The 24,031-nt window shown below is 41.1% G+C and overlaps 1 protein-coding gene and 1 long non-coding RNA gene across 4 annotated transcripts in view; both read left to right on the top strand.

Annotated features, from left to right (window-relative positions):
* Nucleotides 1-24,031, top strand: part of LOC308084844 — a 266,724-nt gene that overhangs the window by 219,400 nt on the left and 23,293 nt on the right. The window lies entirely within an intron of this gene.
* Nucleotides 1,564-24,031, top strand: part of eml2 (EMAP like 2) — a 45,761-nt gene continuing 23,293 nt past the window's right edge. Inside the window, exons 1-4 of one of the 3 annotated variants that reach the window (XM_080427772.1) lie at nt 1,564-1,713; nt 14,502-14,732; nt 15,726-15,843; nt 16,247-16,348. In XM_080427772.1, coding sequence (XP_080283898.1) covers nt 1,608-1,713; nt 14,502-14,732; nt 15,726-15,843; nt 16,247-16,348 — 557 coding nt within the window. In that variant the 5' untranslated portion in view covers nt 1,564-1,607. Of the gene's footprint in view, nt 1,714-9,909; nt 9,966-14,501; nt 14,733-15,725; nt 15,844-16,246; nt 16,349-24,031 lie in introns of those variants that run through there. The other 2 variants (XM_080427773.1, XM_080427774.1) reach the window with 2 other exon arrangements.

Genomic DNA, 24,031 nt, shown 5'->3' with positions numbered 1-24,031 from the left:
TATTTTGACTAGGAGGCCAGAAGAAACATAGCCAATGTTTCCTGATCTTTGAAACAGCAGCTATATTTCCATTATTGCCTGCTTCTTTGTTAACAGGTAAAATGATTTGCTTGATAAATACAATCCAAGAGATTAAAATCAAAGGTAATCCCCAGCAGGCAATTCCGTGACCGTCTAAAGTTTAGGCCTATAACTTTGATTGATTTTGTCAACAAATCAGTTGTCAGTGGTGGTAGGCCTATTTCTTACTTAGTAAAAGTATCAATACAATACAATGCAACGTAGAAATACGCTGTTAAAAAAAAAGTAGGCCTACAGAAGCATAATTGGCATCAAAATGTTGGCTACTGAAAGTACCAAAAGTAGAAAGTAGGCCTACTCATTATGCAGAATGTCCCATTTCATAAGTTTAAAAAAAATCTATTCAAAATAGCAGATCAAGTTCACAATTAATGCCAGGCATTGTGAACTTGCATATCGGCTATTTTCAAATGGTCGAAATGTGTAGGGCTGTGATGTGGTTAATGTATGTTTTGTAATAGTAGCGTAATCACAATCTGCAAAGTAACTAGTAACTAGTTTTCAAATAAGTGTGTGGAGAAAAAGTACAACATTTCCCTTGAGATAGTGGAGATAATTGGAAATACTGTACTGTTTTGATACCAATGTAAGTATTGGTATCAAAATGTAGGCTACTTAAAGTACCAAAAGTAAAAGTACTCAAATGTTTGAAAATAGCAGATCTACAAGCTCACAATGCATCACGACCCGTTGTGAGCTTGTAGATCTGCTATTTTCAAATAGCCTAGGTTATGTATAAAATAAGGCTAAAGTGGTTAATGTGTGTTTTCTGCAAAGTAACTAGTAACTAAAGTTTTCAAATGATCGTAGTGGAGTAAAAGTGCAATATTTGCCTCCGAGATGTGAGTGGAGTAGAAGTAAAAGTATAGGCAATTGGAAATACTCCAGTAAAGTAAAAGTACCTCAAAATTGTACTTAAGTACAGTACTTGAGTAAATGTACTTAGTTACTTTACACCACTGGCATAGCCTACCACGTGATATAGATAGGCAATCAGGAACATGTGCGACAGGTGTCGGTCACCTTTTCACAATCAATTATTCAGCTGTGTAGGCCTACAGGAAACAAGGGAAAACGACAACATGTGTCTGTACGGTCTCTACCCTGTAAGCTTAGGACATTTTTTATATTTTTCTATATATAACAATTATTTAAAAAAATATACATGCCTAGATATAATATCAGCAATTTATGCAGTTATCTTTTCATTACGCCATTTCAAATGGCCGACCAACCAGTGGCAGTGGAGAGGCTGTTGCTATAGTAACAGCGGTAAGCGGAGTAGACAGACGGCAGTCGGCCGCCATATGACCAGAGAGAAGAGGAGTGCAGAGAGAGGGGGGAAGAAAGAACCGGAGCGAAAGGAGGCAACAACAAAAAAATTATAAGTGTTTGGGTTTGTGAATGTGGAGAAGACAGGGAGAGGAGGGGGGGAAACGCGAAATAATAACCACCATAGGGGAAATAACCAAGAAGACAGGACGGAGTGGAGGGACTGCAGTCTACCTGTACCTGTAGCAACGTCTATGTACAGAAGAGCCAGAGACGAAGAGGGGAGAATGTCGGAGAGAATAGCTTCATGTGGGAGCCTGTATGACAGCACTAACCTGCTGCTACAGTACTGCAACAACGGTAAGGCTGAGAACATCTTTCCTTTCAACGCACTAAGAGAAAATGAACCCCCAAAATTGACACAATTGACTTGAATTGCTTACTTAATTAATGTCATTCAAGCACAATCACTTGAATCGGCTGTCTTGCCATCATTTAAACGGTAACAGGATAGGTGGGCACTATAGGGACATCTGGGCACCTTGGTGTGAAATTGGCTGTTTTGTCCAAAATGTAAAAAAAAAGAAGAAGATATTTGAAAAATTTTATTGAAAGTATACATGATTAGAACATGCTTAAACATTCGACAATTAAGGTCTAATAATTTCTACAATTGCTACAAATTGCTACACAGCCTGTATATCCAGTCATTTTGGGGCATAAACAAGACGTTGAAGGATGAAATTAAGTCTGATAATGATGTACAGTGCATGTTCACATCATGTGTACTTTACATTACTTACCATTTTTTAAATATTTTATTGTTTAACATTTTGGACAAAATAGCTAATTTGACATCGGTGCCCAGATGTCCCTAGTGCCCACCTATCCTGTATCCACTTGAATTGCTTACTTAATTTCATTCCAGCACAATCACTTGAATTGGCTGTCTTGCCATCATTTAAACCGGTTATCACCTGGAGATCTACTGTATGTGGCACCTATGTTTGTCTTCAGAGCAGACTGGAGGTAATGCTGAACTTGCTGGGTTAGGATGGCCACAGAAATATTGTTTTGGATTGCTCATAGTCCCATTTTTCACGTTGCCCAGAATGCCCACCCTGTTTTATTTTCGTCATGGGCAAATTGTAGCCTATATTCATTGTGCAAATTAAAAACAGTGACTAAGGATAGTGGCCTGGAGTTGTAGTATGATTCAGTCCAGCTCTTAACAGTCTTATGCTCATTTTGCAGATCACTGTATTTCACCAGTAGCTGTAGCTTATATTGATCGCATATTATGATCAGGTTTATGAACGATCACTCATTTCTAAACTGAAAAAAATGCATTTAATTATAATATACCAATGGTAGAGATCACGGTTTCTTATATATTATGTCATGCATAACAATTCTCTTCACTCCATTATCTGTCTGTTCTTGGTCTATTCTAACTAAAACGTGCTGTGATGTACTTACACTAATAGACTGACACCAGAGCTCTGGTGGAAGGAAATCCCCCTGGGCTCTCTCCCACCTGTAGCCTCATATTTTCTTACAGCCTCTGTAGATGACAGGGAGAGCTTTGAATACATGCAAATAGCTCTCAGCAACCAGGAGATGATAAGTGCCATCAATAGTGACAGTTTTGCAAAGTAGAGGATTAGGTTTTCTTTCCTTGAATGTGTCATGTCACTCAGTCGATACAGCGTTGCTGTTTCAAACAAAAATACATTTTTACTTTGTGTCAAACACAACTGTTTGTACTGGTGACATTAAGGACTAATCTTTGGATTAGTTTTAAGTGTCATCTCCAAGAGATCAAGTCACATTCTGTATTTATAGTAAGTAAATGTGCACTGACCACAACCGAATATATATATATATATATATGGCACAACCAAAGCATATTTTGTGATCCAAAAAAAGACGATGAATAATACTCTCTTTTCCATGCAAATGAACACAATTATTTTTTCTCATTAGGTGTATCACTATCTTGACAGTGATAGATCCACAAGACGTTAACATTATGCAGATAGGATCTCAGCAGTCTAAATAAAAGAGCAGACAGACAGATGGACAGACAGACAGCCATATTGAGCCGACAGGTGGAGAGACCGTGAGGGGTCATGGCGTTTCATTAGCATGTTTATTTTCCAAGAGCAGAACACATGACCATTACTGTACAATTTCTCCAAAGTGGCTGCAGACCCATGGATATTTTAGTAAATGGTTCTTATTGTCAACATAGTGTATGAAAAGACATTGCACTGAAAATGTATTATTTGTGTGACATATGTCCCATTTGATTGAACCCCCACTCACTCTGGATGCAAAGTCAAATTGACAGTGTTAATACAGTATAGGCTAACTATGAGAGGGTACAAATGTAACCAAATGGACCCATTTGTACACTCAGAGTTACTATGCATTATACACTGCAGATATTTACTGTGTGTGTGTGTCAACATCACTATGTTAGTGCAACTCTCAGCTCATTATCCTAATCCAGAGAACAGAGGCCCGGTACAGGTGACTGGGACCAGTGCTTTTTTCAGTCTTTGTTGCACTGCATGTGGTGCAGGAGCGTAGTGGAAACATGTTTGTAAATGTAGAGCAAAATGTATCAACAAAACAACCAACAAAATTTCCTACTGGCTGCATAAATGCTCCCTATTAGCACTGCTGCTGTTTACCATATGTTAACAAGGCTTTTAGACTCTAGGGCCTTATCTTGCACTCAGCGCAACGCAGGCATACTAACATGAACCATAAAACGTATTGAATGATTTTGGATTAACCTTTGATACACTATGCGTTTTCCTTTAATGCCATTTGTAGGCCTATGCATATAAAAGGTGTACTGTGTTCAACAGCACGTCATATCCTAATATTGTTTGTTTTGTTTACATAAATCATTTACACCTAAATTATTCACAGTCAAAATATTCTCTGATCAAAAAATAGCAATACAACACACTGGCTGAAAGGTTGATAAAAATCTATGTATGACATTTTGATAGAAAAAACCCCACCCCAACAGATTCAGCACCATGGACAGAGCCAGGAGTCACTGAACTCCAACAACTCCAGAGTGTGTATTTTTGTACAAGAGCAATGGCAGTTTGTTTTGGGGATTACTGGTCTTCAGACTAATGGGCTTTCGAGCTGTTGTTCAATCAAATGACATATGTTCCATTTGATTGAACCCCCCCTCACCCTGGCTGCACAGTACAATCGCCAGTGTTCATATGAGAGGGTACAATTGGAACCAAATGGACTCATTTGTACACTCAGAGTTACTGTATATTAACACTGAGGATTTTTACTGTGTGTGTCAACATCACTATGTTAGTGCAACTCTCAGCTCATTATCCTAATCCAGAGAACAGAGGCCCGGTACAGGTGACTGGGACCTGTGCTTTTTTTTCCAGTCTTTGTTGCACTGCATGTGAATGGGGTGCAGGAGCGTAGTGGAAACATGTTTGTAAATGTAGAGCAAAATCTATCAACAAAACAACAGTCCATCCAACACTTTGGTCCCAAACAAAATTTCGAACTACTGGCTGCTTAAATGCTCCCTAATAGCACTGCTGTTGTTTATATGTTAACAGGACTTTTAGACTCTAGGGCATTATCTTGTACTCAGCACAACGCAGGCATACTAACATGAACCATAAAACATATTGAATGATTTGGGATTGACCTTTGAAACAGTGTGTTTTCCTTTCATGCCATTTGTAGGCCTAAGCATATAAAAGGTGCACTGTGTTCAACAGCACGTTATATCCTAATATTGTTTATATGTTTTGTTTACATAAATCATTTACACCTAAATTATTCACAGTTAACATATTCTCAGTTAAAAAAATTGCAATACAACACACTGGCTGAAAGGTTGATCAAATCTATGTATGACATTTTGATAGAAAAAAACCACCGCAACAGATTCAGCACCATGGACAGAGCCAGGAGTTTATATCCAGAGTGTATATTTTCAAGAGCAATTGCAGTTTGTTTTGGGGATTACTGGCGTTCAGACTAGCTTTTGATCCAATAGGACATTTCTTTCGAGCTATTGGGGTTTTGGGGTAATGTGGGCCTTCGGACCAATGGGCAGTCTGAACTGCATGTACCCATGCCAATGAACACAGATGCACCAGCATGGTGTGTGTGGGTGAGGAGGGATCAGATGGCAAGGGAGCTGCTCCATCTGTAGCCTGGTAAGCATACAAAATGGATTATAGAACTAGTCTAAAATATTAGTCAGCCAGTATTGCCTATATTTGGTTAATGTTACATAACTGCAATGCAGTATAACAAGTATTTTTCACATAGGGTTGTAACACGTTTTCCTTGCCTGTAACTCAACTGAATGTTTTAGCTACAGTTCTCCAACTAGTATACAAAGTACAGTATACATTTGTGTAATACAAATGGCACCATTTCAAACCCCTGCAAATCAGTGGTGTTCTCAAACAAAGCTAATGCATAGGCCACACCATGCTATATGCTTTTAAAATAGTTTTATTTAAATAAAAAAACTATCCAGAACTTTATTGTAAAGACAACATAAAAGAAACCCTGCAACAAAAACATATCGGCATATAAATGTTTAATCCTCCTCGGATTCACAGACAATCGGACAGGCCACCAGTTTTGATTTTGTCAACTAAAAATGTTCGACTACCTTTTTTCACTGACAAACTAAATAAAAACTAAGCTAAAACTATGACTAAATATACGGACAATTTCGGCAACAAATAAAAACTAGACTAGAACTAGAACTAGAAAATGTTAGGGAGGGACTAGTGGAGAAGAGATCCAGTAGAACTAAGATAAGTTATTTTATGTTTGGTTGCGCTCGGGTGTTGCGCTCTGAAAATAGCAGATCGGCTATATTCAGCATGCAACCAAGTGTAAAATCAGGCATTAAGACGCCACCAAGGCCCGCCACAATACATTTTAGTCAACTAAATCAACTGTAGATTTAGTCAACTAAAACCTTATGATATTTTGTCAACTAAAACTAGACTCGAACTTTTCAGATGACTAAAACTAAATGGAATTTAATTCAAAACACTGACTAAAACTAAATCAAAATTTGCTGTCAAAATGAACTACTGGCCACTAGGAGCAACTGGAGACAGTGTGCGTGTGACGGATCGGGTGGACAGAGAATATGCAGAGGTCAAGAGGAGGAGGTGTTGCAGGAAAGAGGCACTTAACGTGAACGAGCCATACCAGGATATTTGCAACGTGGTCGATTAATATGCCTAACGCACCCCCTCATTCCAACCAATTCCCTCTTCATTATGTCAAAACCAGACTGCTGGCATTCAAGGACTTGATGGTCCTCCTGCCAGACGATGTTCCCGCGTCTGGGTCAGTGCGTCTCTACTCTCGACCTGGATTCGTTGTGCTTGTGTTGTAATCTGGGTCGACACGTCTCTGTCCTTGATGTGTATGTGTTGTCCTCCGTCTGGTCCCTCTGCACAGCTACGTCGTCCTCTTGGTTGCTGGTTCCAACCTCGGGATCTGCAGCAGGCACATCTGCATGTTTTGCTACATGTGAAATAAACCATTTTCAAGCCTCCATAGTTGGTACTGTATACATGAATGTGCATATTCATTGATAGCATTGTATTACCTTGGATGCCCACTTATAGACCCTCAAATTATCAATACTGTTTATAGTGAGGGTAGAGATACAAGTGGTCCTCCTCCTGTTTCCTGATGATGGTGACTTTTTTTGCTTCTTTTTCCACCATCTTCTGACATCGCTGTAGCACTTTCGGCAATGACCGGCTGTTCTAGTGATGCCAGAAAACCAGTGGTAGGCCCATAAATTCTACACTTGTTGCTTTAACCTCATGCAAAAGCAGATCTGACTCATAGCCTGTCTCTCTACCAAAAACCTTTGACTTCTCTGTCGAAACTCTTCCGACATGCAATATGGCACCGTGCAAACGTAAGCGGGATGATACTTCGTTCCAAGTCCTGCCAATGGTATCAAATGGTACACGTATCTGGTCTCCTAAGTGGGCGCAGTCACCCCACGTGAAAGTTTTTTGTTGTCAGAACTCACAAAATTTCACGTGGGTCTGGAAAAAGCCATTTTAATGTCAGAATGTTCAGAAGTTATGTGGCATGTGGAGAATGGGTCCAATATTTACTTCAGTGACTATAGACTGCATAGAGACAGAGGTCTCTTTCTATCTCTCTCTCGCTAATCAAGTTCTGGTCTGACATCATACACAACATATGTACTGTTGCCTAATAGCACATATTGCCCAACATCAATTTGCATTGATGTTGGGCATGTCTGTATTTGGGCATAATCTGGCAATCAATGATTTGGGGAACACTATTTTATTGCACTGTTTGCATCTTTTCTGTCCATTGTCATCTTAGTATAGAGCCCTTAAAGGACGACTTTACCCATTTTCAACCCATCTTCATATAATTGGTCCTCACTGCTCATTATAACATGGTACCATTTTTGTCTACCCCGTCTGTTTCTCAGAGGAGGGATGTGGACAGTTCAGAAACCCGCCTACCAGTGACCTCATAGATGGGGAATTCAAGCTAATAGAAACGGCAGGCTTTTTATTCCTGAAAAGTTAGCATGCTATAATGGAAGCCATTTCTCTCACGCTAATACAAATCTAAATGTTTTTATTTTATTCTAACACCCCCTGCCTAACGATGATGTCACTGGTAGCATTAGTGAGGACCAATTATACGAGATAGGTTGATAATGGGTGAAGTCGTCCTTTAACACATTGAATGCCAATCGCGTAGATCTACGCGAACCTATTTAAAGCCGCAGCGTGCCAGTCGCGTAGATCTACGCGAACCGCCGATTCCCATGTTAATCGCCCAAGGTGCACTTTCCGAATTTTTTTGATCCATTTCCGTTTCCGGTTTTCGGTCGGAAACGGAATTATTCGGGTTCCGGTTTTTTCGATCGTATCCGCTTCCTGTCTGGGATCCTGTTTAAAACTCGATTTTCTCGGTTTGTTGTTTTTCTCCTCGCTGATCACTGTTTAGCGTGTATCGGCTGTAGCTTCAAGATGGCGGCTCGCATTTGGAAACTGTTTTCGCTGGACGTTTCTCACGGATCCGCTGTGTGTTTAGAACCAAATGAACGCGCACTTTTAACTTATTTAGCGAGGTCTGTGGCGACATGATAAAAACAAAAAAACAACAATAAAACGCTGGCACTGGTGAGTACATTATGAGATTAAACTCTGGCATGGAATGTGTTAAGAACTGCCGTTTTCCTTGACGTACTGATATGCTCTATTGAATATGTGTTATTCCGAATAGTTTTCAGTAGTGTAGAGTTGTAGCCATCTGCTTATGATTTGAGGGAAGGCAGAGAACAGAGGGTTAGGAGAGGCTGGGAGGAGGATGGTGATAGTGTTAAGCACCTGTTCATCTTCCAACAGCACATCATGATCTGTAACTAGAACTCATTGCTTTTAGCACTTCTTTCTGTTCAGTTCAGCTTTTATTAATTTCCTGAGGGAAAATTGGTTGCAGAAACGCAACTTCAGTACTCAGTCTTTCTTTCTTTCTTTCTTTTTTTCTCCTTCCTTTCTTTCTTTCTTTCTTTCTTTCTTTCTTTTTCTTTCTTTCTTTCTTTCTTTCTTTCTTTCTTTCTTTCCACATTAACCAGCACCACCTTCTGGTGATGTGTCTCATTAACACCTCCTCAGCACCTGCATCCTTCCCTATTCAAAAAATCTGTTGTTAAAGAAAGTGGTAAAGAACTTTTACGTTAACTTTAGAGCTCACTAATAATGTACAATGGTTAATTAAAATAATAAACAACACATTTTACTTTCCCTGCATGCCTTTACTTGCAGTAAGGGCATGTAGGTCATTCGTGTATATTTACGGACACTGGTGTGTGTGTGTGTGTGTGTGTGTGTGTGTGTGTGTGTGTGTGTGTGTGTGTGTGTGTGCGTGTGCGTGCGCGCGCGCGCGCGCGCCAGCCATTGATCTCAGGCAGTTTCTGCAGTATCACTTCCTGGTAGTGCCTGGCTGTGCTGATGCTGTGTGTGTGTGAGAGAGAGAGAGTGAGCATGTGGATGCATTTGTGTGTTCATGAGTTTGTGTGTGCACACGCATAGTGTATATGTCTGGCCCGGAGCCAAACTCCACCCTGTTCTGCTGCTCTCTCCGCCTACAGCTCACTGCACACCGGAGAGGAGGAGGAAGCAGGATAGAAGTGATAGAGGAGAGGAGGAGGGGAATGCATGGAGGACGGGGGTGATTCGAAGAAGATGTACAAGAGAGGCGTGGTTCAGGAAGAGGAGTGGTTCAGGAAGAGGGGTGGTTCAGGAAGAGGGGTGGTTCAGGAAGGAGGGAGTGAATGAGGAGGATGAGGGAGAGAGTGGGCGAGGGACCACTGGCCAGAGAAGGGGGAGGGAGGAAGCACTTGGAGATCTGAAATCCTCAAGGGGAGCCTCTGTGGCTGACCGTCTGACTGACCAGCTGACTGTTTGACTGACTGTTTCACTGAATGAGTGATTGGTGTGTCTGGCTGACTGACGGACTGACTCAACGAGTGACTAGGCAGTTCTGTGGCAGAATGACAGGTAGGCAAATCGAGCATCACTGCGCTGTGACTATTTGACCATAGCCCACCGCTTTTTGATCCTACGATTCTCTCCTCTCCTCTTCTCTATCTCTCTCTCTCTCTGTGTCATTGTTGGGGTTTGTCCTCTAACTACATCCAGCTTTTCATCCATCTAATACCTCTTAACTTTCTAGTGTACAGTATGTCCCTTCTGTCTATCTCCCCGCCTAGGCTGACTTGATGATGCCCACAATGATTATTCAGATCATTTGGGACAATAATTTTGCTGCACTTTTATCCCCCTTCATCTAACATCACATTGTCTTCAGCTGCAGCAGGTATTATAAACATAATGTAGTAAAATATTTCAATGCTGCAGCATCGATTGATTAGTCATGATGGAAACTAAAGTGCAGAGATATGCAGTCACCATTAATTATCTGCTGAATGCCTTAAGTGTAATTATTGCAGCCCCACCACCCTCCACATCTCTCCTACCATTCCTCCCTCTGTCTCCTCCTATGTTAACCTTTATCCCTCCCTTTCTAGCATACCACTCTTCTCTCTCTGTGGTTCTTTTTGACACTGACAGTAGCTATATTGTATATTATGTGGTCCAATTGTACTTGGTTTATTAGCAAATGTATATGACACTTTGATGCGGTGTGTCTTATTAATCACAGAGAACGTATTGTAGGTGACTCACTGTTTTACTTTTGGCCACATTGACAGGAATCAAACCTGACACGTCTCAGTTAGGCTAATCTCCATCCACTTGATGAGCGAGCAGAAGGGCAACTTTATTTCGCAATGTCTACAGCATGCAGTGGTGTAAAGTAACTAAGTACATTTACTCAAGTACTGTACATAAGTACAATTTTGAGGTATGTTTTACTTTACTGGAGTATTTCCAATTTTCAATACTTCTACTTCTATTCCACTCAATCTCAGAGGCAAATATTGTACTTTTACTCCACAACAATTATTTGAAAACTTTAGTTACTTTGCATATATAAATTATTATACACAGGCTATTTGAAAATAGTCGATTCACAAGCGACGCGTTGTGATCTTGTAGATCTGCTATTTTCAAAAATGTTAGTACTTTTGTACTTTTACTCGAGTAACATTTTGAACCATATATTGTGGTATTTCTACTTTTACTTAAGTAAAATATCTGAGTACTTCTTCCACCACTGACAGTAATGCAGCATGGCTTCTGCAGTGGCTGCAGTACCTCTGTAACATTGTGGGGACAGACACTGTGTGTGTGTGTGTGTGTGTGTGTGTGTGTGTGTGTGTGTGTGTGTGTGTGTGTGTGTGTGTGTGTCACCTTGTGAATATAAAATAGACGTAGCCTTTGCTTTCATTACCAAAATAATGGGATTCTGTGTGCGTGTGTGTGCGTGTGTGCATGTTGCACAGTAATAGTGTCAGTGAATTGTAAAGTAGCTTGATCTGAATATATTTTTAAACAGGTGTTCTACTGACCGTGGAAACAGTAGATGAAGGTGAATCCTGCCCCTCTCACCCTCTCTCTTGTTCTAACTCTGGTCTCTTGTATTCTTCATCTTATATTCCATCTCTCGCCTCTCTCTTTACCTTTTGTCCGTTCTTTCAGACTTATTTCAAAATTCAAAACATTGGAAAGGTTGCCATAAACCTGCTCTTATACCCAGAATAGAGGTACTGCATTGAGAGTGAAGGCTCTCTCTCATTTATCACGAAAATGTGTGTTTGCGTTGAGAGCGAGCGAGCGAGAGATTTGAATCAGATCTTATCGGATTAGCCTGTTAGGAAGCTGGGCTATGTAAATCTCGACAGGGGTGTTATTTCATTTCCCCATTGTCCCCTCCTGCTCCTCTGAGGCTCATTTGACTGTGACATGTGTGATACAGTAACACAATTAACGGGGTGGGATTTCCAAGCCCCCGTCAGGGTTTGACACAAGAGCTTCCCACCCCCCCTGTATGACGTAAGCAAAATGGCTGCTGTGTGTATATGGTCAATGGCAAGATCACTTTCACTGGGATACTAACTTTTTTTTGTTTTGAATGAGTATAGGTGTCACATTGCTTTTAAAGGTTGGACATTAGTTTTGGTGTAAAATGTGATTGTATGTGCTGGAATATTAATCCATTAAGTTTAAATTTAAGATTTATTTCGCTATTAAATAGTAGATATACAAGCTCATAGAGCGGCACGAGTGCCGCGCTATGAGCTTGTAGATCTGCTATTTTTGAAAAATCGTGGACATTTTTGAAAATCTTTGAATACATTTATTTTTGTCATTTTAACTAAAATCTTTGCTTCTGGGGGTCCCTGGAACAACATATTTTGAGATCGGGGTCCGCGGCCAAATACAAATTTTTAGGGTCCGACTCCTTGACATGGAAAAAGTTTGAGCACCACTGACTTTAGGATTTAGAAGACGTAGAATCGGCCTCGGGTCTTACTGGGTTAAGAGCAGAATTTCACATTTTGTATTGTAGAATGAAACTTACCACATGTTCTGCCAGGGAGAGGGGAATGGAAGCACACATCTTGAACACAGGGTCAGGTCAGCTTTTCTATCTTGTTTTTCTGACTTTATTAAATTGTAATCTTTTGATATGGGCAGGCTGCAGATTAATGGTCTATGCAACAGGAAGGGCCTTCAGTAATCTGGCTGAGGGGGTGATGTAATGGTGGGAGGCTGCTGCATGATTTGGCTGGAAACTGTTCAACTTCATTGCCATGAAAGTAATCTCAGAGAGAGAGAGAGAGAGTGGGGGGGAGGGCATGCAGGGTGGAGGAGATGGGAAACAGATCGATCTGTGCTGGGAGAGAGGGAGAGAGAGAGAGGGAGGGAAGGAGAGATAGATGGTATTACAAGTTTTGGTCTAATAGCATCACATGCTTCAGTTACATCTACTTTATAAATTGTGCCTCCGAAGTTAGCCCACAATTGTTTAAACATGAGCGTTGTCCCACAGTGGAATTTCCATTTAATAAGGCAAATGAATGATCGGTTGCTCAAAATTAAACCCTGGCTGGTAAGTTAAATATAGTTGGATATAATTTAGCTGTGGATATCTGTTTTTGAAATGAGCCTCCTTAAGCATGCAGTGAATTAGGTTACAATTGATAAATCAAAGCTGAAGGTCAGAAGAGACAGTAAGAGGACACCATTGGCTCAACACTAAGAGAACAGAGCTCTGTCTGTCCGCATCCCTGTTAGCAGCTCCTCTTTGGTACCAGTTTGTTTGCATGGTCCATAATACTTTGAAATATAACTATTTCAAATGAGTAGCAAATTAAGTTGCAAATTATTTGGGACAATATTGTTTTTATCAACCTACATTGTAGGGCCTACAATATCCACACAGTATGTTTGTGTGCATTTAGTTATGTACCAATGTATGGCAATAATTTAAGTTTGAATCACGCATACAATTACACATATACATACTGTAGACTAGAGTCATATGTGGACGCTCACAATACAGCAGGAACATCTTCACAAGAATGCTATGAAATGGCACTTGATGTCACATGGGAGGACCACATCAGAAACTGCGACCTCTACGTGGGCCTCCCAAAGGTCACGGAGAGGGTCACAGAGAGGAGGATGTGGTTGGCTGGACACTGTGTGCGTCAGGCACTCGGAACTGATGGCGATCCCACTGATACTGGGGGAGCCAACCCAGGGCACAATTAGTAGGGGAAGGGGGCCCACCACTTATGTGGACACTCTACGGCGTGACAGCGGAGCCAGCATTACTGCAGAGCTCCGGACCCTGATGATCGACGAGTGGAGTGTGGCGATCCAGAAGTCCCGAGTTGGTGTCGGCTATAGTCCGCACACCATCACTTCACATAACATACAGTATACAAGAATGTGAAAACGTTTTTCTTTTTTTCAAAATCTGTGCTAGTGTAAATATCTGGTAACGGGTACCTACCTGTTCCGCTGTGCTGCGGAACCTCATGTACAAATGTATGTGTAGGCTGTCTGATTCTACCAACAGCATAATTTTAATCCTGAATAACCCTTTATTGAGCTCGGTCAGGTTTGTTTGTTTCTAAACTGTAGAACCATTGGCGTGTAAGCCTGTATATGAATTTGTGATTTTAATGAGGACTATGTCCGCCTCTGTTGTTTTTGTATTGTATGTTATTTTATGTGCTATGGACCATGTGTCCTTAATAAAGTTTGATTGATTGATTAGCTTATGAAAGCACCAAAGGTCATCCCCCAAAATATTGTTGTCACATTATTGATATTGAGGTATTCAGTCAAAATGTCAATATCACCCATCCCTGCCTCGCTCAGACACACCCAGCCATAAATGCTCACCTCGGTTCATCCACTGCTCCAACACTCATAAAGCCTGTGAAGAGGTGACAGTTAAAAAGGAAGGATTCACATTTGCCATGTCTTGCAGCTTTTCAACTCGGGACGGGATGCGTCTTGTTTGTTATAGCGAGCAACGTGCTCATACAACAAAGTATAACGTTAGTCTTTAACTCACATTCCTCTAACCCCCTCCTCTTGTCCGTCCTCGTCGTCCAGATGACACAGTGTCAGCGAGCAGCAACATGGACATGGAGGACCGCGTGTCCCAGCTGGAGCAGAGGCTTCAGCTCCAGGACGACGAGATCCAGCTGCTGAAGGCGGCGCTGGCCGACGCCCTGCGCCGCCTGGGGTTCTGTGAGGAGCAGGGCCTGGGGTCCGGAGCGGTGGGGCTCCAAGCTGCTGGGAGGAGGCCTGTGGTTTCCTCATCTCCGGCACCGCCTACCAAAGGTGATCATCTCATCAGATTGTTGCTTTTTTCATTAAGCTAGTGAAATGTACTGGGTTATTGTCTCACTGAAATGAGCAGACAGAGGCTTATTGACCTCATTTTCGTGTCGTTGCTGTCAGGCAGAAACCTTGTACAGTATCTCCATATTTCAACATTGATGTTTTATTATCAAAAGTGGTTAAAGGTAGGGTAAGTGATATTTTTGGGTATTTTTTTTGGTTTTGTTAAAAAGGTTAAAGTAAGTTCTGATAGTAAGTATTGCTACAGAGCGTTTGTTCTGTCACAGGGGTCTTTCCAGCTCTTTAGTAAACAGAATATAGTACATTTTCAGGTAGGTGACACAATTTAAGCCAATCAGGAGAGAGCACTGAAAATGCATTTTCTGTTTAATAAAGAGCTGGAGAGACATGGGAGACTCATTTTACTGAACAAACACTCTATACCAATGAGTACTATCAGAATATAGAGCTATTGAACACTTATTTTAACCAAAGTAAATCACTTACCCTACCTTTAAGTCTGTCTGTGGATTTTGTAAATATTGAACAAATTAAAAGTATTAACAGGAGCTGACCAAATTGACACTGTGTGTGTGTGTGTGTGTGTGTGTGTGTGTGTGTGTGTGTGTGTGTGTGTGTGTGTGTGTGTGTGTGTGTGTGTGTGTGTGTGTGTGTGTGTGTGTGTGTGTGGTAATGCATAAATTCACTCACTGGTCAGACCAAGTGAAAATGAGTGCAGTGCATTGTGTCACTAGGATCAGAATCTGAGTATTTTTTTTTCTTTTTTTTTCTTGTTTCTCTACTTTTACATATACTTTACATCCTGTGTTTCATTAATGCATCTGTTGCTGCTATGACACCTGAATTCCCCCACGGGGATCAGTAAAGGTCTTATCCTATCCTATTTTACTATAATAATCTTATCTCTTCTCTAGCTCAATGTGTCGGCTCCTATCTGTAAACCTAATAATGCTCTTTATGGATCTCTCTAAGTTCGTCAGCTCCTGCAGGCCCTCCCCTCCAGACCCCTCAGTAACGGATATGTCCAACAGAAGCGTCTTCTCTCCTCACCTTCGTCCCCCAAGAAGGAAGTGCTGCAGTCCATAAAGAGGTACAGTAAAAGACATGTTTCTCACCGGCCCTCTAGTGGCCCATGGCATAATTACAGGTGGTCCATGGGAAAAGGTTTTAAAATGTAAAGAATAATTTAACAAAAGAAAGAAAAGAAAATATTTCATGCGTTTTTCAAATTTATGAAAATGTTTTAACTAATGGGCATAGTGTGGGGCTTGAAATGAAATATTGACTTTTAAGGGCTTGATATGAACAGATAAAGATGTATTTCAGAGGAAAGGTTCATTCAAATGGTTACAGATGTAATTGTAATTGCAACCAATATTTTAGCTTCAGGCACATTTTCTGTATAGACAATATTAGTCATTATTGTAGAAAATGAGAGATGAATAATAAGTCATAATTTCTAGAGTTAACTCTCTTCTCTTCTCTTCTCTCAGGAAGAGTATGTCTATAGAGCGCCTTACCCTGGTGAAAAGGGAGGTGGGAGGAGAGAGCCGAAGTCGCACCACGTCTTCCAGTAGTTCCACCTGTGGCAAGAGGTAACACTCACTCACTCACTCAGACATACCATGGGTCAGTTGACAATTAAAGCAACTGAAATGTCCCCTTTTTGTGGATTATGAAGAAAATCCATTTCCTTGAGGTGAATTGCACTTGAGAGAGAATCTACTGTACTTCAGCCATAACACAAATTCACACATACTCACACTCACCATCTGTCCCCATGTCACAAAGGTATATTTATATCCTCCAGGTCTTTGGGGACGTGGGCAGCAGGTGTGTGGAGGGCTACATCAGGTCATGCCTGGTTGTCATGATCAACTTACTGGTCATTCTGTCTATCCTACACTGTAACGTCTATTATGTTATTTTTACTCTTCAGTGTAAAACTTGACCTTCATCCCTACTTTGGAGTTAAATTAACACAGTGTCTTTTTGGCTGCCTGTCTATGATCTTCACTTGTATGGATGGGTCTCTCTGTCACTCTGTCTGCTTTACCCTTCAGGTTTGTCTTGATCTGTCTCTCTGTCTGCTTTGCCTGTCAGGTTTGCCTTGTCACCCTGTGATGTGTATTGTTATTGTATGAAATACATACATACATCTATGCAGTGGTGTAAAGTATCTACTGTAAGTACATTTACTTAAGTACTGTACTTAAGTAAAATTTTGAGGTAATTGTACTTTACTTGAGTATTTCCTATTTCCAATACTTTTACTTCTACTCCACTACATCTCAGAGGCAAATATTCTACTTTTACTTCACTACAATTATTTGAAAACTTCATTTACTTTGCAGATATAAATTATGATGTTATGCAACATACATTAACCACATTAGCCCTATTTTATGCATAGACACTAAAATGTTTGAAAATAGCAGATCTACAAGCTCACAACACGTCGAGATGCGACGCGTTGTGAGCTTGTAGATCTGCTATTTTCAAACATTTTAGTACTTTTATTTTTGGTACTTTAAGTACATTTTGATGCCAATACTTTTGTACTTTTACTCAAGTGCATTTTTAATTCTGTTCTTTTACTTGTAACAGAGTATTTCTATATTGCAATATTGGTACTTTTACTAAGAATTTTAGTACTTTTTCCACCACTGTATCCATGTATATGAGTTAGAAAGTCTAGCTGAGCTAATGACTGTTCCCACAGATGGATATACAGTATACTGTATGTAGCCTTTCATTTATCTATTGCACGCACAGTAGCTCATCTTCAGACCCCACTTTGTCTGCAATGGAGATTAGAAATGTGCCAGGGTTTGTAAAGACAGAAAGAGGAGGACAGGAATACACTCTTTGTTCGATGCTCAGGATCATCTGGTTCATGCATTTCATACAAACCCAAACAGGTGTCATGAAGGATATGGATGCCTGCTGCTTTGTGACACAGCGGTTTTTAGTTTCTCAGCAGGGCTCAATAATTCAGTGTGCATGTGTGTGTATCAGTCTACACAACAGAGTGTGTGGGTGGGGTGGGGGGGCTTAGCGAGAAAAAATGGAAAAGCACAACAAAAGGGAGAGATTGAAAGGGGCTAGAGGGAGCGAGAGAGGAAAGAGGTGAATCTGCACATTAAAACCTGTGTCAATCTAATGACGCATTGTGTGTAACTGTCTAAAATCCACTGCTCAACACTCTATTATTTCCTTCACTAAGTTTTGCATGTCACTCTAAATTATGCATCAGTGTAATGGACTGTCTGCCTGCCTCGTCAAATGTGACATATGCAGTCTGGCTGTAGGCCTAATGGGCAGTGTAAAGTCCATAATTTTACAGTCAAATGAATACAGACCATGGTTGCTTGCTGACCGCAAACACACCTTACGTGTGTTTGTGGCATACCAGATACAGTGATAATATAGGGATACTATACTAGTAGTTTTACTGTATGGTAGGCTAGCATTGTGACACTTACTTATGTTTGTATTTATTTCAATTTCCCCTGTCCTGTCCTGTCCTGTCCTGTCCTCTCCTCTCCTCTCCTCTCTTCTTGCTGAGAGCATCAAATTTCACTCCTGCCTGAAGTGGGTGTGTTTAGCAAAGAGGGAGGTGGGTGTGGTTTGCAGGTCCGGGAACTGCATTCTGATTGGATAAACGGAACTCCACAGTCAGGCAGAGCTAAAAGTTTTCACAGTGAACAAGGAAGTCTGTCTGTTGCTGTGGTTTCGGACAGTACAGGCTTAGCAAAAACTACTTTGACTACTGCGATCTGTTACCTAACTAACGGAACATTCCAGCCATGAAGAGAAGGTAAATAGATGCTTTAACAGGGCGAGTAGAATGTTGAGCCAAATGGTTTTGCATGCATTGTAGCAAAAGATCTATTCACTAGTATTTAGTTTTATGCACTTTGAATGTACTTGATGTTGCTCAATAGAATAAAAAATGCTTATAGGTTAAACATGGATGTGTTTAATTTATATAGTGACATACCACAGTATGGAGCTTGAGAGAAGGAGTTTGATAGCAACATAATTAGTGATTAACTAACTGAAGTAATAATGTTGGTCGGTTGTATATTCTGAGGAAGTTTGTGTGTTTCACTTTCATATCTCAGTTTTGTCACGCAAACCTTTTGGATGTGCTTGATTTCCTCATCACTGGGTTTGAGTAGGGTGGGGCAGTAGCACGAAAACTGGTTAAATAATGCAGAAACTCTGTGTGGCTGGCAGTAGTAGTATGCACTTTATTTTTCCAAATCTTGTGCTTAAAGATAGGTTAAATAACAGTAAATGCTATAGCAAGCTTTCATTTAAATTGCTTTCATATTCCAAAAGATTTGCATTGACTCAAAAAAGACCAAATGGAATTGAAAAAAAGGGTGTAAAAAGTGTAATGACAATTCCTGAATGAAGGCATTTATTTCCCACATTTTAATGTCAATACTCTTAGTACACTAGTAAATACGGTCAAAGAATGTTAGTTTTTTCCCAAGTTTCGTTGTTTTGCGTGGTCTGGATTCCTGCAGCTTTTCTTCTAATTACAGTGGTTAGTCAGCAAACAAAAATGTCATCTGTATTGAGTTAACCAAAGAGTCAAACATGCACGCAGTCACACACAGTCGTCTTTGAACAGACGCGCAATTAAATATTTGCACACAAACATTTCCCCAAACGTGCACACATACAATCATACAGAAATGTTATTACAAACAAGAAAGGCAGAAAGAAGGTCTGCGCATATAGTAGCACTCAGCATACTTGTCATGTAGCTTAATGTACAGGTTCCAACTGATTGACAAAGACAGCAGAGATGACATGGTCAGACTGTGTCCAGGAGGTAGTTAAACAGACTGGCAGGCTGTTAGGATCAGTGGGTCTGTTCAGCCCTCCGGGAAACATCATTGATTAGATTACTTAACAACATGCATTAAGATATTTTGGCTGATCAAGGGCAAGCTTTTAGGTGGGGCTTATTCCCCTTGTTGCAGAGCGAGTAGTGCTTTCGTTGCCGCAAACCCAAAGTCATATCTTACTTACTGGACAGTATCTGTCCCGCTGGGTTTTTTAAACATTGAGTAATAAATATCAGGCTACATGTTTTCCAAGAGAAATAGGCCTGCGTATATTGATTCAGAAAGCAACAGTTCATATATCACTGCTGCAAGGGACAAGATGTCATTTAAGTTTGATGATCTATGTACGTAGTACCTCTATTACGTCTTCTCTTTCATCTCATGCTCTGGGTTTCATGTCTCTCTCTGGGAGAGATGAAAGAAAGATTCTCTTTCTCTTTGTGTCTTTCTCTCTCTCCCACACACCTTCTCTCTCTTGCCCTCTGCCTGTGAAGCCGTACTTTAGATGTTAGTACACAAAGGGATCTTCAGTCATTCATGTATTAGCCTGTTGCAAATACACTAGTATTTCAAATAGCAAGTCTGATCCTGCAGCTGCCTAATGCCAGCTACTGTATACATTACAGACATGCAAAAGTGTCACTTTTCAGTTACAGTCACCTTTTTGAACCCAAATAGGGCAATTGTGTGACACCTGACCCGAAAGAAAACAACATGTTGTCACCTTTTTCACCTCGGGGCTGTTTGCATGCCTGAGATTCATTTACAGTAATGAGGAATAAAACATATCTACTGTATGCAGGGTGTGTGTGTGGTCACATTGCTTTGTCCTGCAACAGTCATCAGTTTTTTCATCCCGTGCATCAGTTTGTACATTCAGGGACATGACAGGAATGGTGAGTGATGCGTGTGTCTCTTTGCATTTGACCACTAATCATTCCTCTGCAGTACTTGAGCCATAATGGACTGGCCATCTTCAATGCAGCAGGCCACACTTAAGGCTGCACTCAGGCCACAACATCCATTTGCTTCATTAGATGAAAATGGAATTGTCGTAGAAACCATTACCAGAGGCCACCCTCTCCAGGGTAATCGATGTTCTTTTACTCCGAGAAGTACAATAAGTAATGGAATTATGGAATCTGTTTTAAAGTGGGAAATATTGAACTTATTCTAAGTCACTGTGTAAGAGCGTCTGGTACAGTGCATGCCTCTTTAGGTGAATTAGAAGAATGGAACATTAGAATGAAATCATTTGTCCTGATAAAACATATGCTGCATTAGAACTGTCAGTATAATCCAGTCCAGTTGCCTGGTTAATTTTCATTGTGGTCACTAAATCACTGGGCACACAATTAAATGGCCTTTAGAAATCTAATGATTTTTCATAGTGAACCGTTTCAAGTGTACAGGAGCCTTGATGATGCCTATACCAGCTTGAACATACACAGTGGGACTTCTTCAAGGGTTAAGGGATCGATTAAAATATATATTTGTTTTCCCATTGTGGAATCCTAAGGTGCCTAGTGGCTTTCTATGGAGCTCTTAATGAAACCCCCGTTTTTAGAGTGCAGTCATGCAGCAAATGTATTACATAAACTGTACAAAACACAAAAGAGCAGAAAAGAGCTTGTCTGCTTTGCATTCCTTCACTCTAGAAACCGGGTGTTTGGATCCATGGAGGTTTTTTTTTGTCCCCCCTTTTTGTTCTGTTCTGTTCTGCTGCCAGTTGATCCAGCTTGCTCTGCACTAATTAGTAGCTCAGCATCCATCGCAGGGCCTCATTGGATAGAATCACACCACTCCTCCTCCTGGAAGAACACACACACGCACACGCACACGCAGACACAGACACAGACAAGCAGGCCTTTATGTGGCCTTTCTAAAGGGCCGACACCCTGCCTGCTTGTTCTTGGTGAGACTACAGATCCTACAGTCTGCCCTGTGTTTAGCCTTGAGATCAGACGTTCCCACAGCAGCTCAGACAACTATTAAAGCATATGTGAGGCATAGAGATACACAATGGTACTGTGTCCAGCATGGCATCATATCTCTCTTAATGTCTATCAGCATTGCAGTTAGTAAGTCAAAATGATGTTACTGTTTTACAGTCAGTTGATAGCACTGGAAAAACCTGGAATTCTTTTTGCGGACCACTGGCTTTTGTCCCTTTGTTTTGCTCCACCTATATTTGTTTACAAGAAGTAAACACTTTAACACATGTCAAAATTTTCCTGTGATAAACCGCACATCTATCTGCATCTATTTCACATATTATCTACAGTATTTCCGGAGCTTTTGTACTACAAATGTCAGTTGAGTTTTGCCTCCTCAACAGATGGGTTTCAGTGTAGATACCAGTCACATCTGTTGACTTTTATGGACACTTTACTACCACAGTGCTGGTTGTTTGAACTGAATAAACCGTCCGCTCACATCCCTTATCTCAAGTAGCCTGATCTTACTCCTGTCACCATGGTGATTTCAACCTGCCTGCTGAGGCAGCGTATCCACAGCCTGAGAAAGGCCCCATTGGTTGACGGCATACTAAAAAGGTTTGATTGGAAGACAGCATCCTGACAGCCTGATTGGTTGGTCGCATCCTCACAGAAACATGAGGTAGAGTTGTCAACATGCAGAGTTGAGAATAGTGAGAATTTGCGATTGCCTGACAGAATGCTGACAGAACATGATCTACAGCTTGACTTGTCAGCATGTACATGGGGTCCTACTTTGTGGGAGTCTGGATTGAGCGACAGACAACTGATTCAGGAGGTGCTTCCAGTGCAAGTTACAGTGGCTGATGCAACCGGATGAGGTAACAAGAAATGGCACATGGCAGTATGCATTTTAACTGACTGGCCTAGAAATAAACATGGTCAGACCAGCTACAGTATACCTGGTTGTGTAGCTGGCCTACTGCCAGTATACACACCGGCATCGTCTGTTCGTGTATGGACACACACACACACACACACACACACACACACACACACACACACACACACACACACACACACACACACACACACACACACACACACACACACACACAGAGAGTACTGTCTTTTACATGCACCTGTTATGTTATCTGTTATCATTTTATAGTCTCATGAGAGCATTGTTGGACAGATATGAAACGGAGACATATTGGCAGACAACAGTAACGCCACAGAAAGAGCCTCCAAGCAGGCCATAAACCAACCATATAATACCAGGAAGCACCGCAAAATGCAAAAACTGTGAATATTTATTCAAGCTATAAAGTGCACAACCCATCAGAATGGCAGTGAGAAGCCAGGAACATAGAAGGCAGTAGGTACATGCACATTGCCTGCTACAAGTTTTAAAGGACTGCAGCGTTCTTCCTTAGGCAGCACTAAATCCATGCAGTGCTGAGTGCTGTATAAGTTTAGATCTGGGTCAGTGCTGATCTACCTGCAGACTTGAATCTGCTGTAGGAGTAACATGTATTTATTCCTTCTTAACCCCACCAGTTTATATATACATAAATTGCTGCCCATTTGCTTGCCTGCCTGTCGGTTATCTATACTGCGTCAGTGCATCTATCTCTGTATTTCTATCTCACAATCTCTTCACATTATTGCATTCTCTAGCCCACTGTCTTATATGTTATGCTCTCCTCCCACTTTCATGTTATCTCTGCCAGTCATGATATTTGGCGTGGCACCAGATCCTTTGGATGAGATGGGGGGGAGGGGGGATAGAGCTTGAACAATACAGCCATAAAAAAGCAAACCTCATTAACTAGGCTACTTGTTGTGTATTAACAGTTACAAGGATTTAAATTTCATATTATCAAACTATAGCCTACCCTAAGCGTGTCTTTTACATGGTTTACTATACATTTCTGTACTAGTCTGTTGTTCTCAATATCACTACAAGAGCAGTTGCTGCTCTACATCTTTGAAGCACAGAATAGGATAGGCGAGGGCGCTCTGGTGGCGCAGTGGTGAAGTAGCTGCCCACCACCGCAGAGAGGTTGTGGGTCCGCTTTTAATCGAGCGTCTATACGAACACAATTGGTCCGTGTTCGAGGGAGGGAAGCTGGGCGGGGAGGGTGATATTTGTCACTGCACGTACTCCCACTCGCTGGAGCGGCACCTGTCAGCAGGCAGGGAGTGTTGGGTGGGAGGAGTAGGACGAAGGCTGTATGTGTTCTCCCGGTGGGGGCTCCTCACTGGCAGGTGAGTCAGTAGGATACAACACAAGTGACAAGTGGGGAGGGAATAATTGGCATAATGACTAAATTGGGGAGAAAAGGGTGTAAAGCACAACAATAAAAAAGAAAACGATAGGATATGCTGCTAAAAAGGTTGCCAATCTCTGCAAGCTCACGTGTCGCAGCGTGAGCTTGTAGAGCTATTTTCAGTACGTGATTCATAACGTATG

Source organism: Gymnoscopelus braueri, assembly GCF_963280865.1.
Source record: "Gymnoscopelus braueri genome assembly, chromosome: 5".
NCBI classification, from domain to species: Eukaryota; Metazoa; Chordata; class Actinopteri; order Myctophiformes; family Myctophidae; genus Gymnoscopelus; species Gymnoscopelus braueri.
This window is presented reverse-complemented; position numbering and strand designations above follow the sequence as displayed.